At 40.2% G+C, this 19,596-nt stretch overlaps 2 protein-coding genes across 2 annotated transcripts; both read left to right on the top strand.

Moving 5' to 3' along the window:
- Positions 1 to 5,235: 5,235 nt before the first annotated feature.
- LOC306988435 (SLAM family member 5-like) lies at positions 5,236 to 7,181 on the top strand. The gene is made up of 4 exons (XM_079593437.1): positions 5,236 to 5,329; positions 5,643 to 5,960; positions 6,096 to 6,386; positions 6,683 to 7,181. Exons 1-4 carry the CDS (start codon positions 5,293 to 5,295, stop codon positions 6,841 to 6,843), a joined length of 807 nt encoding a protein of 268 aa, XP_079449563.1. The 5' UTR covers positions 5,236 to 5,292; the 3' UTR covers positions 6,844 to 7,181.
- Positions 7,182 to 11,487: 4,306 nt separating this feature from the next.
- Positions 11,488 to 18,496, top strand: LOC306988406 (uncharacterized protein). Its single transcript, XM_079593375.1, has 9 exons — positions 11,488 to 11,575; positions 11,799 to 11,863; positions 11,994 to 12,046; positions 12,172 to 12,463; positions 12,677 to 12,988; positions 15,919 to 16,188; positions 16,603 to 16,713; positions 17,038 to 17,079; positions 17,165 to 18,496. The coding sequence occupies exons 2-9, from the start codon at positions 11,821 to 11,823 to the stop codon at positions 17,272 to 17,274; spliced, it is 1,233 nt and encodes a 410-aa protein (XP_079449501.1). The 5' UTR covers positions 11,488 to 11,575; positions 11,799 to 11,820; the 3' UTR covers positions 17,275 to 18,496.
- The last annotated feature ends 1,100 nt before the right edge of the window (positions 18,497 to 19,596 follow it).

The following is a 19,596-nucleotide window of genomic DNA, read 5'->3' as shown; positions in this document are numbered from 1 at the left end:
CCATTGCATATGTATGTTCCAATATTCCAAAAAAAGTTAAAAATAGAAATCAATCGGCACTGAGGGAGACAAATTTAATAATATAATGCAAGACTAAAGGCAAGATAAAGACAACATAGTTTTGTTTTCTTGTAAATTAAAAGTTTATTACGCTAAAATGCCTTAAAGGGTTAGTTCGCCCATTTAAGACATGAGGTTGTATGCAATCCTTACCAGCACTATAGTGCATACACACTGACCCATTCTGAGGTCACCTCCCTGGTCAGAGTTCTGGCCGCTGGAAGTTTTTCAAGAAAGTAGGCCTAGTCCTGGTTAGTTTCCGGGGCCACAAAACTGTGTGTTTTTACGTGAAAAAATTATTTGCGTTTCAAAGCTTGATTAATTTACATCACAAAAAACACGCCAGACAAAATTCATACCTCAGTTTTAATCACACTATTTTCTTTCCATTTCTATCAATCTGCGCTGCTGTCGACGTCAACAGTGCGCACCCAAGACACCCAAGGCGCCCCGGCATACAAGCGCCTACACCAAGAATGTATAGGGAGAGCGGCTAGAATTAGCATCATCCCTTCATAATAGTGCCCCTGAGGGCATAATAACATATATATGTAAATAAATAGATATATATGAGGGGTCATAGCATGCTCATGGGACACATTGTGATTGAGTGATGCTTAAAACATTTAGAATGACCTGGGCCGCAGCGCGGGGCAGGAACACCATACATAGTATTCTAGACCGAGAGCAGTTTAGCCTGCAACGCAGGAACCTCTAGGTTATAGAACCTTTTAAATGTAGACGGGGAGGCCCAGCCTGCCGCCATACAGATATCTTGTAACGAGATCCCGCTATACCAAGCCCACAAAGAGGCCATGCCTCTCGTAGAATGTGCTCTGATTCCCAGAGGGCATTTCAAACCTCTAGATGCGTAGGCCAACGCAATGGCGTCCACCACCCACCGAGACAGACTCTGTTTCGTCGCGGCTCGCCCCTTAGAGCGCCCACTGAACGAAACGAAGAGCTGCTCCGTCTGTCGAAAAACAGCGGAGCGGGACACGTGAGCTCTTAATGCCCTGACCGGGCAAAGGGAGCTATTTCCGTCCTTAGAGGCCGGCAGAGCCGACAGGGAGATGACCTGAGCCCTGAACGGTGTGTTGAGGGACTTAGGTACGTACCCATGCTTCGGTTTCAACACGACTACAGAGTCGTTAGGCCCGAATTACATACAAGAGGCTCTGACTGAGAGTGCTTGCAAATCCCCCACACGCTTCACTGAAGCAAGAGCCAAAAGAAACACGGTCTTGAAAGACAGGTGTTTCATGTCAACTGAGTGAATAGGCTCGAAAGGGGCCCCTTTCATAGCGTTCAACACCGTAGAAAGGTCCCAAACGGGGACTGAAGGAGGCCTTGGAGGATTTAACCTCCTGGCTCCTCTAAGGAAACGGACCACCAGGTCGTTTCTGCCCAGTGAACGGCCAAGCGTTGGATTAACGAACGCTGATATTGCTGCCACATAGACTTTGAACGTGGATGGGGTTCTACCCTTATCCAATAGCTCCTGCAGGAAGGAGAGAATCTCTGTTTCCCCGCACTGATGGGGTGACAGACCTTGGTCTGAACACCAACCATAAAACACAGACCATTTGGAAGCGTAGAGCCGTCTAGTAGACGGAGCTCTAGCCTGTTCGATCGTGTCTAACACTCCCTTTGGGAGGTTAGCGGGTACCCGTTTATGGCCCACACATGTAGGGACCAGAGATCCGGGCAAGGATGCAAAATCGAGCCCTTGGCCTGCGAGAGGAGGTCCCTCCTCACTGGAATCGGCCACAGGGCAGTGCTCTTCAGCCGCATCAAAACTGGGAACCAAGGTTGATTCGTCCAGTATGGAGCAACAAGTAGCACTGAGCATCCGCTTTCCCTGATTCGCTCCAGCACCTGAGGCAGGAGTGAGACAGGAGGAAAAGCATAGAGCGGACGGCGGGGCCAGACACTGGCCAGCGCGTTCACGCTCTTTGAAAAGAATTCTGGGCAGTGAGCATTTTTCTGGTTTGCGAACAGGTCTATTTCCGCTCTGCCGAACTTTCTCCACAAAAGGCGTGTCTGTGTGTGTGGCGACCACTCTCCTGTCGGAACGTTGTTCCGTGAGAGTCTGTCTGGTCCTACGTTCAGGTGACCTGGCACATGCATTGCTCTCAGCGAGCGCAGGTTGTCCTGGGACTATACCAGGATGCGTTCCGTCAGCCTGAAGAGGTTTCGGGATTTCACGCCACCCTGGCGGTTTATATAGGCTACTACCGACATGTTGTCCGAACGGACCAGGACGTGGTGCCCTTTTATCCGAGGATGAAAACGCCTCAGCGCAAAGTCCACTGCCATCATTTGCAGGCAGTTTATGTGCGGTAGTCTGACTCGTTCTGCCCACTGGCCAAAGAACGGTCTGCCCTCCAGCAGCGCTCCCCAGCCTGAGGTGGACGCGTCCGTGGACACCACCTTCAGGCTCGAGGAAGTCCCCAGGCTTACACCTGACCGGTACCAGTCTGACGCTCTCCATGGTGTCAGGGCTGAAATGCATTCCTGATTGACCTTGAGGCGATAACGACCGTGAACCCATGCTCGGCGCGGTACACGCGCTCCCAGCCAGAACTGCAGTGGGCGCATGCGCAGCAGGCCCAACTGTAGTACTGCCGAGGCTGAGGCCATGAGGCCTAGCATTTTTTGAAATCTCTTGAGCGGCACTATATGACCGCTGCGGAAGGATTTCGCCATTTGCAGGGTGTTTCGCCTGCGCTGTGATGACAGCCGTGCTGTCATAGACAGTGAGTTCAGATCCAGTCCTAAAAAGGAGATCCTTTGACTGGGAAACAGTGAACTTTTCTCCCAATTGACTCTCAGACCTAAGCACTCGAGGTGATTGAGTATTAGGGTCTTGTGGCGAGTGAGTTCTGAAGGTGATTGAGCAAGAATCAGCCAATCGTCCAAATATTTCCAAATATATCCGTCCACAACGGAGAATGCTGGCGAGGCAGAGGTACGTTCCCTGGCTGAAAAAGGCGCCTTCCAGGATTTCGCCACCTCTTCGTGAAGCTCAGGAAGAAACGGGGCGTGTCTGGAGGGAGGCGAAGCGCGGTCTCCAGAGAGGAAGCAGCCATCCAGCCGGTTGAAAGCAGGCTCTTCGGGCGTCGACCAATCGAGGCCGAGGCTCGACACGGCCTGTGAGAGCAGACGCATCAGCTCTGCCTCGATGCTGATCTTCCCTCCTCGGCGTTCCGGAACATCGGGGGAGGGGAGGTCCACGGAGCTCGCCCATCCCTCGCTTCCCGAAGCGAGAAGCGAACAGCAGTCGTCATCCCCCTCAGATAAGGCTTGCTGGTCGTCGTCCATGACGGACAAGGCGGCAGGCTGCGGCCGTTGTCCTACGGTGAGCGATTCCAACGAAGCGGTGAGAGGAGCTAGCGGCGGCGGCGGCGAGCTCCTCGTGGAGGGAGGTTCCGGGACCCGCTGAGCGCGGCGCTTTTTACGGCGCGGCGCTACAGGGGGTGGTGGAGCAGCTTCGGTGAATGATGCGAGGCGAGTCCGCAGAGTCGCGATGGGCATCATATCACAGTGATGGCAGCCGCCATCACCGAGAGCGATAGCTGCATGTTCCTCGCCCAAGCAGGAAACACACTACACGTGGTGGTCCCCGTCGATGAGCGCGGCTCGGCAGGAGCCGCAGGAATCACGAGGCATCTTGATAAAGACACTTGTACTCTTTTGTGATGAAAAAATGTGTGACGCAGCGGCGAACACACACACAAAACACACACAAAGTTGAAAAGGATATTTCACGCCGGAGAAGCGCAGCAGGGAACGGCAGCTGAAGGCGGCGAAGACCAGCGGCTTCAGGTAAAGGGGCTCGTCCTGCTGAGGTGCTTGTATCAGACGGCTATGGCGGCTCGAATCCAGTCCTACGATGCGTGTAGCTTCGTGAAGAATAAGAAAATCAGAGTGGAAGACAGCTATGCTCGTATTTATAGGCCAAGACCACGCCCGTTTCGCCTCATTGGTCAAGCGTCACTGGCCTCGCATAGGCTGTGCTTTTCTGGCGGAGCAGCCAATAGGCGCGCGAATTGCTCCGTCTAATGTTGTATGCTACAGAAAAGCGTTTTACAAATTTTACAAAATTAAGGATTAATTTTTAGGCTTCAATCTCGGAAAAGAAATCTTTCCCGTAGCGTCTTTCGACGCAGTACGAGAGAACTCTACGTAAGAGAACGTCATATACTGACGGGTCTTGAGCATACGTCAACATACGACGAAAAGGGTTCCCCTATAACGTCAATATGAGACGCAGACATAAGCGCACCAGCAGCGCCTTCTAGCGGTACCCTAACGCATACCTAAACCTACCCATAACCCGAATCGTCACACATGGACGTTAAAGGGTCGTATGTTGCCGTATGGTCAAGACCCGTCAGTATGTGACGTTTTGGGGTGAGACTGTGTTACATGGGAAGGGCGCATATTATAAGCACCCATATAACCCAATGCGCATATGTGGCCTTTGAGCCAAGAGACATTTTGTTTCCTGGCACTGTGGCCGTTTCTAAACACAAGCTGCTTCCACCAGCCTCAAGTTCTTATACATTTGCCTCTTCATATAACTACACCAATTCATTATGGTTTTATAAGCTGTATTAAGCACATTCATGAGAACTAGTCGCTTTAGTTAGCATTAACAAGTAGCCTATTTTGTTGAAATTATATTTTCTGTCCTTTTAGTTTGTTTGAATTGGAGAATTACATGATGACAGTCTACATTAATTTACTGGATTGTGTGCTTTACAATCATTGCACCTTTTTGGCCCATTTTCATTATGTTAACAACATGACCTGGATAAACATTAAGTGGAAAAAAACACTTGTGGCAACACATGTGGACAGAAGGTATCAGATCTAACCGCTAAATCCTGTTTCGCTCGCAGCTGCATACAAACCTCTACCAGCTTTATCATGCAAACCAAAATAAACAGGTTTATAATAGCCTATATAATTTAAATATATTAATATGATGCTTTATTTCTTATGTTTGTAAAACATAAACAAACAACAAGAAGGGAATTACTTTTTCTTTGTATGTAGAAAGGTTGCTTGCAGGTTTCGTAAAAAAGTAAACGAAACCTAAACAGTATCAAGGGCTGCTTTTCATCTCCACCCCATAGCGATGACGTCACCAATCATTGGCTGAATTTCCCTCTGCTTAACTAATACCAGAGACTCACAGCTATACTAGTCGTTACAATTTCCAGCATGTGGATTGGCATCATATTTTTCATTTGTTTGGAGGGTAAGATATTTCTATTTATGTATAGGCTACTGATTTTCGAAAACTCTGTTTAATAATATGTTTTTGTCTTCTATTTTTTTAGTTCTATGACTAAGAGCAATGGTTATTGTTCTTGGTTTTTGCATTACATGTTAACTAAAATTTTAAACAAAAAATGACTTTGAATGATTAGTACATCAGTCCAGATAAGCATTAAACACCATTCTGTTTCTTATGCGTTGTCTTACCTACACTTGTTAACAATACAATTAACCCTAAAAATAAATCCTTCATCTTTAGTTGCTCCTGTTGATCAGATGCAGTTTTATTTCAGGAGTATTTGGCGCTGGTACAGATGAAGTGAAGTCAGTGTCAGTGATGGAGGGAGATTCTGTCACTCTAAACACTGATGTTACTGAAGTACAAAGTAAAGATCAGATACTGTGGATGTTTGGACCTCAAGAGATTCGTATAGCTGAACTCTATAAGCAGAGCATATCTGTATATAACAATAAAGAGAAACTCCAGATGGACAGTCAAACTGGATCTCTGACCATCAGAAACATCAGAACTGAACAATCTGGACTTTATAAACTACAGGTCTTCACCAATAGAGGAGCTTCATACAAGAGATTCAATGTTTCTGTCTATGGTGAGAATTTTTGTGTTAATAACTTGTGTGTAATATATTTGGTAACAGAAAGGTCTCTGCATTGAGTTTTGATTCCAGTACTACTGAGTGAAAGAAAAACACACTTTTGTGAAAGCTCTCTGATTTCTCTTTTAGCTGACCTAGCCATTCCCATCATCACCAGAAACTCTTCAACCTGCTCTTCATCATCAGAGTCCAGATGTTCACTGGTGTGTTCAGTATTGAATGTGAGTGATGTGACTCTCTCCTGGTACGCAGGAATCAGTGTATTGTCCAGCATCAGTGTGTCTGATCTCAGCATCAGTCTCTCTCTACCTCTGGAGGTGGAATATCAGGATAAAAACACATACAGCTGTGTGATCAACAATCCCATCAGCAACCAGACCACACATCTGGACATCAGTCAACTCTGTCACACATGTGAAGGTATTATTTATTTACTGATTATAGAGATTATCTGTTTATTATCTGATTATCTTTTTTTCTGCTAAATTTATTTCATGAATAAAAATGATCAGATTAATTACAGATTTTTAATAAATTGAAAAAAGTATTTAAAAAAAAATTATGCTTTCATTTTTGCTTTATGTTCTGTTGAGTTGCTCTTTATAAAGGTTATCAGCATAAAATATTCCTTTTTACTCTCCCAGATTCACTGTTTAGTGGCTTGTTTTATGTCACACCCAACGAAGAGTCTGAACGACTTCTGTTTCTTCCTTCAGACTCTGTCCACTGTTGTGGTTTTACTGAAGCTGTAATCCGATTGGTCCTCTCAGTGCTGGTGGGCGTGGCTACTGTTGCTACTGTGGTTTATGACATCAGATCCGGAGTGAAACGGAAGAGAAGGGAGCAAATACATGAGGGCTCTGTTTTTGAGAAATGAAACAAAAAACCTCAAATGTCTAAGTTTATGTAGATGAATACAATATGGAAAATATATTACAGTGAAAATCTGTTTGTGGCCAATAAAAATAGGTACATATGGGCATAAGCATATTTTAATGTGCTTTAATATGGTCTAAACAGATTATTATTATTTATTTTTTCACAAAACTGGAAACATTTATACACATTTCTTAGAGAATAATGGAGCTTGAAGCTGAAAGGGCACATCACAAATTATTCAGTATTATTATTTTTTTATTGAGTGGAAAGTGAAAGACATAATAATTGAAACATCAGACATAGTGAAGACAGTCCACATTTTTTAAATTTTGCAGCAAAAAAATAAACAAACAAAAAAACTACAAAACAAACAAAAAACAATGGGGGGTGGTGATGATTTAAAGGAATTCAGTCAACAGGCAAAGTTTTAAGGGAGTTAAAGTATTATAAAAGGTTGCTATTTGTTTTGAAAAGAACTACAGCTGGCATACAGAGAGCATCTGATCTTTACCTGGACCTTTAAACTGGACTCTTTTATTAAACAACACTGCCACCCCTCTGGATTTTGAATTGAAGTTTGAGTGAAAAGCCTCACCCACCCAAGAACACCTGAGCTTAATGTGGTCTTCATTTCTCAAAAGGGTTTCTTGCAAAAAGACAATGTCACTATTAAGGAATTTCAGATAAGAAAATATCTTTGATCTCTTGATCGGATTACAGACACCCTTAACGTTCCAACTCAGAAATCTGATGGAAGAACCCCTGGTGTAATTTCTGGAGTGACCAATAGTGTCAGTCATTTATTATGTATTTTACCCTAAACCTTATTGACAAAATTATAGTAAATCTGGATCCCCCCCAAAAAAACAACAACAACATAAATATTGCACATGAACATTCACGAACCCCGGAAACAAGTCCCACCCCCCTGCACATTTAGAGTCCACATCCCCAAACGATGTAACCCACTGTGCAGACTCCAATAGGAGTCACATTGGATGTCTAAGGCTCACGATTAGAGAACTACCACCAACCGATGGAGCTCTGCAGGCAGTAAATCAAATTACAATACACAAAAACAAACAATATAAACTCTGAGCCACCCAGTCGCCAGAAAACAAACAATAAACATTTGAGACGGAAAGAGAGAGAGAGAGAGAGAAAAACAATTGCTGATGTATTGACACATACACATATACACACATATACACACATAAAACAACCATAAGATATAATAATATACACAATGTATATTGAACCCAGTCAGAAGATCAAAAAGCCATTTGGCTTACCTAACTCAGTGTCAGTATAGAAGTGAACGTTAGATAATAGGATAATAGGACTATTGAACTGCTTCTCCAAGCCATCGTATGTGTCACGCAAGCGGGCTGGATGCAGAAATCCAAACTTAATTCCAGGAATCTCCCTTAGTTACTTTAGAGGTGAGATCAGGGAAGAATGATATTGACATACATTGCCACGTCCCCTACTTTGAAATGCCTGGACTCCCTTGCTTGACGAAGAATGTCAACACAGTCCGTATGATAATCAAGCTTAGCAACGATGGCGCGGGGCCGCTCATTGGGTTTGGGTTTTGGTTGCAATGTGCAATGAGATCTGTCCACAACGATATCTTTATCAAGGTGCATCTCGGAGTAGCTCAGAGACTACGGAAATGGTGGCTGGTGTATCCTCAGGGACACCCTCAATTCTGCTATTATTTCGGCACGACCTTGCTTCAATAAAAGTTCGGATTTCAGAGCTGCATTGACAGCTGATGTCTCCACTTGCGTGTCTGTGTTGTCTGAGGAACTAGGAGGCGCGGGCGCGGCCGCTGATGAGACGACGACGCATTAGATGCTTTACTGGATTTGTTCTTCATATTGCAGCCCAAAAGGCTAATATTTTAAATAGAAATTAGTTCAACATTTTTACACTGGGTGGTGGAAATAAATAGACGAAAAGATTGAAATATGGTTAAACACTGCAGGAGCACCTAAAGTCGCTACCTATTCCATAGCTTCTCAACCGGAAATCATCACAAATTAATTTATGTGGTTGTCCTTTGCCACATACCAACTATCGGCCCATATACTGTAATACAGAACGCCTCATCACATTTTTTGATGCACTGAATGAAAGACTGGTTCCACGAGAAGAGAGAGGGCTGTTGAGGCCTGGCATGACTCTGTATGTCATCATTTGGGACAATGTGGCCTTCCACCACTCTCGCCTTGTGAATGAATGGTTTGCAGCACAGCCTCGTATGATGATGCAATTCCTCCCTGCATACTCTCCTTTTCTGAACCCAATCGAGGAGTTCTTCTCTGCTTGGAGATGGAAGGTGTATGATCACCGGCCATATGAGCAGATGTCCCTCCTGGAGGCAATGAATGGTTGCCAGGGATGGATACGCCATGCAAGGAGATATTTCCCCCGGTGCATTGCAAGGGAAAACATTCAATGCGATGTTGATGAGAACCTGTGGCATTATCGTCAAGAACGGATGGAGTAAATGTGAAAGTTTTTTTTTTTTTTTTGGTATTTCCACCCATAAGTTTCCTTTGGTAGCTTCTTTTTTTTTTTTTTTGAAGTATCCAGCAATTGAGTTTGAAAAGTATCATCATTTCATATTGATGGCTGTTTTTTGTATTTTGTTGTTCATTGTGTATAATGATTGATTGAAAGAATAAATTAATTTGACCACAAGTTGTGGTGTTTGATGGAAATATTTGCTTGTGTTGCATGCTTTTAACGTTTTGAGTGTTAGAGAATTTTGCTATCAAAATTAGTCATTTTGGCCATTGAGCTTCAGTTTTAGCCTGTGTGTTAACTGTTTTGAAAATGTGATGTGAGAGTGGACAAATGTGTTTAAAGGTGAACTAAGTAACTTTTTTACCTTATCTGATCAACTTCGGAGTCACTGGAATGGTTATATTACTTATTTTGGGTTGAATGGTGGTGGTTTCGCACCCCCCTGGTGCCCGTGAGCGGAAAAACAGCGTTTGCAACTTTGGGCCGGCGGCCCGCCGGCCTCTTCGTCTGGAAGTGTCGTGTGATCCCAAGTCTCGCGAGGTAAAGAATTGCTTTACTGCAAAAAGAAATCTGCTATAATGCTGTCATTATTGCGCTCCCTCACGCTGTTGGAACCCGAATGAAGACGACGTTGCAAAGAGTTTCCCATCTGCTTTGATGTCGTTGATCTACTAAGCCTCTAGTGTCTGAGAATAGCCAGCGAGTTTTTAACAGTTGTTGTCAAATTTATATTCCGAAGCTGCGGGGGGAGCTCTAGAGAGAAACCTCCGAGCAAAACGCGAGGATACAACAAAGAAATCCCGATCTTACTGAGGGCTGCTTTAAGCAATCGAGAACAACTGTAATAATGGCAGAAGTGTGTTCTATGAAATTACTATTGTTTTGAAGTCATTTCTGAAAGGTACCAACTGCAAAATCAGTCTTTCTTGAGGAAAAAATAATAATACAGTATTTCAAGTTAATTACAAACTTCTTGTAAAAAATGTTACCTTAATGTTATATTTCAAGTGTTGAAGAACTCAAGAGAGAACATTATCAGGTTATCTATAGCTCAGCATCAATTTTTTTGTTTTTTGCTATTGGAGCAAATTGAGCAAATGTTTACTGGTGTCTCCAGCTCAACACAGAGGAAGTTTAACCGCTATAATACCTGTAAAGTCCCTGCTGTTTCTTGGTATTTGATTTTCTATTCAAACAAATGGGTGTGTGGCTAGATGTGTGAACTAGCTGTGTGTGTGTGTGTGTGTGTGTGTGTGTGTGTGTGTGTGCTGTTGGTGTGGAACTAAGCAGTCTAAAGCACTTATTGACATTTCCTGTTTGAAAACCACTCACTGTTTTTTTTTTTTTTTCATTTTAATTAGCTTTCACTGAATCACTTTTTGTCATTTGTTTCCTTGTTTTTCATTATATTATTAAACGTTTAATTAATTTAAAACACTTGAAAGCTACATTTAAAAAAAAATGATTTAGAAATAATTGTTCTTATAATATACAGTTTTAAGCAGTAAAAGTTGTGCTAATAGTGCTCAATCTGTAACTGCTGGGTCACATCTGAAATGCATGTCTGTCTGAGAAGACAGCCCCCCTCGTCATAGCATGAGCACCCCCTGGTGGGGGGCTGTGGACTAACATAATATTGTACTTAAAAACGTGAAATAAACATAACATACTGTGTTTGATAATGTAGTGACTAGTGAGTATTCACTGTTCAAGCTACGGAGAAAATGAAATAAAGTTTGAATTTGTCATGCTGTTCTGATCCTTCCGATCAGGATGAGCGTTTAGTAGCCGCACTCACTTTCATAATCAACTTTGATTAGCCTAAATAAATAAATAAAACATTAGCCTTTAATATTTCAAACATAAATATGAAACTAAATAGGCTACGTTTTCTTTAATGGCTACAACACATAGCCTACAGTATACAGAGAAATCTTGTCGTCAGCCACATATCCTAACTAGTTCAAGCTTTATTCCCTTTTGAACACAATAAGCGGAAGATGTGGTAGCCTAGGCTTTGTGACTTGGGTTAAAATTTTGCGGATCAAATACTGGCATAACTTTTGTGACAAAGCAAAAAGATTTTCACTTTCGTTTCAAAACGACTGGGGCTTTTTTTTCTTTGTGTTAGATGGGCTGTTAAAAATCAGTGTTGTATTTCCAGACGAACTAACGTTAATTATTGATAAACACGGGTAGGCTACTTCGCTATCGCTTCACAACATTTTTAGTTTTGCCACAAGAGCACCGGATTTTTAAAATTCTGAGGACTATTAGCTATTTTTATTATGGTTTCAACATTTATTCGTTATTTATATATAGGCCATATATATATAAATCTATATATAGCCTACTTATAATTATTTATTTATTTTATTCGTGAGAGATTTAAGTCTATTGCTTTTTCTTTCTTTACAGTGCTATTCCTATATAGGCGAGCATGGAACGCTCGGTTACTTTGCTCTTTTTATGGCTTTCCTGTGGTAAATGTTTTGTTTTAAATGTTTTAGTTTGTGCTGTGTTAACCACAAAATAGTTTAATTCGTAAAATATTATTTTTTTTAAACTGTTGTAAATATGAGTAGTTTTGTTAACTGTCCTTGTCTGTTTCAGGTGCTTTAGGTGCAGAGGCAAATGAAATGAAGGAGGGAGATTTCGACACAAATGTAATATTATTTAATATAGACTGAACGTTTCTGTGAATATTCACAGGTCAATTTGCTTCAGTTTGTTTTTATTATTTTTTTATTAATGCAATCCCTGTTTTTAAAGATTCTTTCATCATTTCCAGCTCACAACTCCTACGATTATCAGAAAATATCTACCAGGTTCTCCACTAAAATCATCAAGGTCAAAATGTCTGTTGGAGTGTTCAGCGAGTAATGCTCCAGATGCGGCTCTAACCTGGTATAAAGGGAGCAGTTTATTCTCCATCATCAAAATCTCTGATGTCAGCATGATTCTCTCTCTACTTCTGGAGGTGGAATATCATGATAAAAACAACTACAGCTGTGTGCTCAACAATCCCATCAGTAACAAGACCAAACATCTGGATATCAATGAACTCTGTCAGTCATGTTCAGGTGGTGATAACATTTATTTACTGAACTTATTGCCTTGTTTCACAAAATTCACTCATTTTTTTCCTGTTGTTTTACGTTAAAAACATTTCTTTTTATTTATTATTTTCTGTTTAAGACAAAGAATAGAAGGTGTTTAATTAATTCTCATGGATCTGTCAGAATATAATCAACTGATGTAAATATTTATTATGGTCCCGTAATGTTTTGGAACAGCTGCAACACAGACACTGGTGTCAGTGAAGGAGGGAGATTCTGTCACTCTGCACAGTAATTTTACTAACATACAGATCAAGGATCAAATACTATGGATGTTTGGACCTCAAGAGATTCTCATTGCTGAAATCCTTAAAATACATGTCTACATATTTGGCTATGGTAATGGGACATTCATAGAGAGACTCCTGTTGGACAGTCAAATTGGAGATCTCACCATCACAAACACCAGCACAGAAATCTCTGGAGTCTATAAACTACAGATTAACAATAAATCTTCCACCTGCTGGAGTTTCAATGTTACTTTCAGTGGTGAGTAAACGGAACAAATCCTGTCACGGGATTGGGGGTTGTTGTCTAATTCCTTAAAGGGGTGGTAAAATGCCATTTTCACAAGATGTAAAATAAGTGTGTGTGTGTGTGTGTGTGTGTGTGTGTGTGTGTGTGTGTGTGTGTGTGTGTGTGTGTGTGTGTGTGTGTGTGTGTGTGTGTGTGTGTGTGTGTGTGTGTGTGTGTGTGTGTGTGTGTGTGGTTTTAGCACAAAATACCCCCACAGATATTTGTATATAGCATGTTAAAGTAGTCACTTTTTGAGGGTTTGCAAAAACGCAGCGTTTTGTGCCTGGCCCTTTAAATGCAAATGAGCTGCTGCAGAGGGCGGGGTTTCAAGAGCTCATGGGTGTTCATCAGGGGGGCAGTGTTCCGGAAGACACTGAAGCTTCCCCGGGCGCCGCCATTGGCTAGCGGACCCCCACCTGCTGTTAGCATTCCATTGACTTCCATTCATTTTGGCGTCACTTTGACAGCGAATAACTTTACATCTGAGGCGTTTAAAGACACCGTTTGTCCATTGTTTATTTCTAAAGAAACACGAAAATGTATAAAAGGCTCCATTACCTTGTATCTTACGTTATGGCCCCGTAGAAGCAGTTTTTGTAAAAATAGGCTAACGATTGCGTCATAACCGCGCGACTCTGTCGCACAAGTCGAGAAATTACCGTATGGACAGGCAGAGAAGCTCGCAAGCAATCGGGAGGACGTGGAGGCATAAAGTCAAGGGAGAAGCCCATAGAGAGAGATAAATTTGCTCCCGCTGCTCATGGACAGCTAATACTCACGCTCTCCGTCTCTCGAGATTCGGAAGGGAATGATTCAGATTTCTCTCGGCACAGCTACTAGAAGACTTACAGGTTGCTCACGTCACATCTACGTCGTCAAGCTCAGTTTGAGCCTGCGCAGTTCGCCTTGCGATCAGGAAGTGAGTGCTTCTAATTGACTTCACTTCTCTCCGTTGAAACCTATGTGTCCAGTTTATATACTGTCTATGGTGTTCATGAAGAAACTGTTCTGTCTTTAATGTTAAAACGGAGTCAGACAAAGATGGAGAGACTCAAGAAGAAGTGACAACATGTAGAATGCAACAGGACGTCTCTGAAGGGTTAGTTGATGAATATATGTTGCTGATGTGGAGTTAACTATCTTCAATTAGGATATTCTGTCATGGTAATCTATAAATCGCTCGTAGGAACTGTTGTGAGATGCACACAGAGTGACTTTCTGTTGCATGTGAAAAGATGGATGCTAAAGTTTGAGCTGACTCACAAATGTACTCTTTATACAACAACTTTTCCTCTTCTCAACATGGACTGCGTGTTCCCGGGGGCGGGGTTTATGTACATTTTAGGGTTGCTGATGTCACTAACCCGGAGGAATGTCGTGTAGTCCATACCAGTTTGTTGTAGTCCTTATCTTTAAGCAAATATCTTCCTTTGCTTTGAACTTTGAGCATTGTAACTTTGCAGATGTTGTTTATGCTCAAACAGCAACATTCCACACTAACTAAAGTTAGAAAAGTGAAATCAAACACCACTTTAATATCGCAGAGTGGATTTCACCTTAGTGGAGTGCAGTCCGCATATTTTATCTATGGAAATGCCAGCGTCCAAAAGTAATAAATAGGCTAAAAATATGATGTTAAGTTCACTTAAAGAAAAACTAAGAATGTGCTAAAAGTATTTGACTAGTAGCTAAACTATCAATATATGTTCACTTGTAACTAGTTGTAGTGCAAATAAAAAGTTGTAAGTGGTGTACTTACTACATTATAGGCCTTCTTAAAATATGCTAATAATTTACTTAAGTGTATACTTAATAAAATTAACTAGAAGTAAACTTTTTTGTGAGGGTCACAATTTTCAGTCATTCCAGTGCAGCTCATAAATATTAATAATCTCAATAATAATCTCAAAACTACTTGTCAGACTTTGTTTAATAACAAATTGAAAATCAGCAGAGAAGTCTGGCATGGACTGTCTTATAAAAAAAAAAATCCATACTCTCAAATAATAGCCTTCTAAAAATACTGTATATTCAAGTTGGTCCCATTGTGCTTGTGCAGTGTAGATCAAATGCTGAGCGCAAGTTTCACGTAAAAGACGTAAAGACTTTACAGATTGCCAATATCTTTTACTAGCCTATAGCTAAATTGTATCCCAATTTCTCCCAATCATTGTAATACCAGTGGCCCATCTCTATACTGGTGAACATTGATAATAATGAGAAATGTTTCTTGAACAGCAAGTCTGAAGGATCATGTGACACTGAGTAATGAATGCTGAAAATTCAGCTTTGATCACAGGAATAAATTACTTTTTAAAACATATTAAATTACCGGTATATATTTTCCATTGTTATAATATTTCACAATATTGCTGTTTTTTGTGTATTTTTGGTCAAATAAATGCAGCCTTGCTGAACAGAAGACACTTCTTTCAAAAATATTATTCCTAACTTTTGACTAGTTTAGTGTATACAGACTGTCTATATACAGTCTATTCATTTTTATTTATTCACAGTGTGGTCCAATAGTGGTGGAAATGTGTATTAAAGTAAGCATCAGGATGGATGGAAGAGACACTTTCTGAATTCAGAACCGCATACTAGCATACTACTACAATTACAATTTCTGCCATATAATGATATAACAGAAAGTGTAGTATGCTAGTATGCGGTTCTGAATTCAGCAAGGGTTTTGAGTAACTAGTAGTGAACATGGTGCAACTATACTTTGCCCTGGTATAAGAAGTGACATTTGGGCTGCTTTATTAGGCTACCATAAACCATCTTGCAAAAGTCTACACTGTTTTTATTTACGTATGTTGTACACCAACATTTTACTGCTCATTTATTCATTGATGGTTCATGAGATCAAACGTTTCGTTTTTTTCTCTTATGTTCCCCAGAACCTCTGCCCAGTCCTCAAATTTCCAATCACTCCCATCATTGTCCGTCGTCAGGCTCAGAATGTGTGCTGGAGTGTTCCGTGGAGAATGTGACTAAGGGCAACCTCGCCTGGTACAAAGAAAACCGTTTATTGTCCAGCATCAGTGTATCTGATCGCAACTATTTATGTCTGGATCTGGATTATGAGGATAATGGCAACTATAGCTGTGTGGTGTCCAATTCGTTCATCAGTGAGACTAAATATCTCATCATCAGTGAACTTTGTTCAGGTATGCTATAGCATTTGCCCTGACTTGATCTCTCAGGATGCCTTTTTATATGATTTTACAGGTTTGGAAACAAACCTTGAAGATCGGGAGAAACAAATTCAGTCAAGTGTTATAAACTTATGTGAAGTGTGACATTTTAAATTAGCATTTATGAATCCTATTTTATCCTATATAGTTTTTAGTTATATTTTATCTGATGTTTACCTCATTTTGGTCAGATAATCTTGAGACGTTCATAATAAATGTTAATTGTGTAAATTTTCATGCTTGTCTTGGGTGCTAAAGTTGCCACTGATGCCTTCTTGGTCAAATAATTCCTGCTGTATTTATTGAAGATATGCTATTGCTTTTTTATCTTGAAAGGAGATTGGCAGGATCACTGTCTAATTACTGTTTTCTTTTTGTTCATTCCAGTTCAGAGCAACAATCTCATTCTGATAATATGTCTGTCTTCTGCTGTTGTTGTTGTCATCGCTTCAATTCTGGGACTCTGTCTCTACAAGCGTAAACAAGCAAGACAAGATGGCAAGTATTACTACAGCTGATATATGTCTTTTGTGCAAAACTAACTTGACCACTGTGACAGTTCTTATGTTCACAATATTTTTTTGCAGTCTTTTTGTCCTTTGTAATTTTAGTTTTTTTGTTGTAGCAACATTTAGCAGCTTTGGACATCACATAATGAGGCTATCCATTCAAAGAGTACTAGATATTGATGAGAAAGTACAGAATTGGATATATGTAATAAATGTGAGAATATATACATAAGAATAAATGATGACATTAAAGCCTGCCAGTCACTCAGTGGAAGATCTCATGATCATTTTGATGAATGTGTGTGTTTAACAGAGGCTGCGAGTCAAACTGTGACCAGTCAAAACTCCCCTCCAGGTTAGACAAGGAAATTGCAGTTATACAAAAAATATATATATATATATTATAATGGTACATTTGAATTGTTCATTTTTTCTAACAGAGGCATCCAGTAACGCCACAGACCGCAACGCTGATAATGAGCAACGACCTTTGATTGACAGTTCATCCTCCACAGATACATCACAATCCATCCCTTTGTGCTGCAGATAGACATTTCTCCCATGCCATTTCCAAAGCACATGTCAGAATTTATTTATTTTTAAATATACATTTGCGGTTATTTAAATTCATGATCCTTTTACTTTTTTATTTTTACTATTTAGCACAAATTTCAAATAGAAATGTCTAAGGTGTTAAGCATTCAAATAACAAGTTACCATCATTCCAATTTCAACATTTGCAAAACTAAATGAAGATTACTTTGATTCTGTATCTTACTAGTTATTACATGCTTAAGTATTACACTTGTTGGCAGCAAAGTCAAAGTTAAACTATCCTGTTTATTTTGATATTCTGCAACAATAACAACATTTTAAAAACGTAAAAATAAAAAATAATTATATATTTAACCCGCACTAAATACAGAATTTTTTTAATAATAGCAGAATTTTTTTATAATTGTGAGACTGTTCATAAGTCATAATGAGCCTGCATGTCTGTTGTATTGGATGTGTGTGATTCAGTTTGCTGATATGGACCAAGCATTGGCCATAAGGCATTAAAGAAGTAAATTACACGACACACTATGATTAAGAAGCATCACACTCACAGAAGTGCTGTTGCACTGATAGACATAAGCACAAGTTATTATTGAGTAACTATAGAGAAAACTTGGTAGTGTGTGAGTGTAGAATTTCCCCTCACTACTCAAAGGGCTATCACTAAAATTATTCAGCTGCAACTCCACAGGTTTTCTGTTTCCCGCTCCACAAAATAGAATGATATTTGATCAACTAACTCATTACTAACAATAAGCTAACCACGTTATTTTAGGTTTTTTTTTTTTTTTTTTTTTTTTTGCTCTTAGCTGAAATAATTATGTAATGTTGAGAGTAATAATACAAAATATATTCAATTCATGAATATATATACTCATTATTTACTTAATTCTTCTCAGCTTATGTTGAAATTTCCTATTGGGAGATTTCTGTTCTGATCATCCTATAAGAAATATCATTTAACGAACACAATTGGGTGCAGCTGATTAACTTACAATTTCGTCCAAATTTGGCTATATGCCTACAGTAGTATTTTCTCTTTCTCTCTCTCTGCCAATGAAAATAGTTCATTATTATAGCATCAACTCACAAAACCCTACCCAGCCATAGCCTAATGGTTGACCGAGAATAAAGATATTAGCTGATTTTACTTTTAGTTTTTTACTAATCTAAAATGTACTTATTATTAATCATGAAAAATGTTTGCATTCATTAATAAATAAATAAATAACATAAACTTTGTTTTGTTTTTAGTTTTTTTTTACGTTATTCAGATTTCTGTCCTGATCATCACTTTGAATAAATAATATAGGCCTACCACTAACGACCACATGGTGGCAGAAATGTTTTAAAATATTTAAATTTCTACGTTATGAACGTTAAGACACTGCAGGCTTTTGACGGGGCGCACCAAAGAGATCGCGGGGGTGTTTATGACGGCGGCGGGAAAATATAGAGCTTTTTCCCGGTTTCCAAGAGGCAGCTCCTTAAGTCATCGTACGAAACGTGAAAAAGTAACATCTCATATTACAATCCGTATTGTGGCACATGTTGTACAAGTAAACAGCTTCTACATCACATACATAAGTTTTATGACTCGCCTATATTTTGTAAAATGGTTTGATCTGCGAGGTAACGCCTCAGTCAGTAACGGTAGTAGGCAGCAGCCTAAAGATACGCTTTTCTATTGAATCTGATGATGATGAGCCAGTGAATCAACCACAAATTTTTCACAAATGCTAAATTGTTCTATATATCATAATCATTTGTTAACATGTATTCATTGCCTCAATGAGCTCATTGTCTCTGCCTTAAATTAACACATAGTTTAAATTAATACATTATTAGCTAACTTTGTGATTTGTATGTAGCCTAGGCTATAGGCCTATACATTTCTGAAATGACCTACATAACTTGGACACAGATCACTCTAAATTGTAGCCTAATGTAGACGTATGCATTTTCTGTAAAGCTGCTTTGAAACGATATGTATTGTGAAAAGCGCTATACAAATAAATGTGAAATTAGTTTGTTTGCTTTTGAAAGCAAAGAAAACGCCACAGGCTCTTAAAGGGATAGTTCACCCAAAAATGAAAATTCTGTCATCATATACTCACCCTCAAGTTAGCAGATATTTTGAAGAACTTCGGTAAGCAAAAAGTTGATGGGCCCCTTTGACTTCCTTAGTATGGAAAAAAAAATATATACAACACTAAAGCCCCTTTCACACAGAGATTCCGGAAAATACACGGATAAAGTGACCCGGGATTTGACCCGGGTTCGTTTGAAAATGGTTCATTCACACTGCCAGTGA

This window comes from Phoxinus phoxinus (genome assembly GCF_949152265.1).
Source record: "Phoxinus phoxinus genome assembly, chromosome: 20".
Taxonomy (NCBI): Eukaryota; Metazoa; Chordata; class Actinopteri; order Cypriniformes; family Leuciscidae; genus Phoxinus; species Phoxinus phoxinus.
Note: the sequence above shows the minus strand (reverse complement) of the source record. Positions and strands in the feature narration are given on the sequence as shown.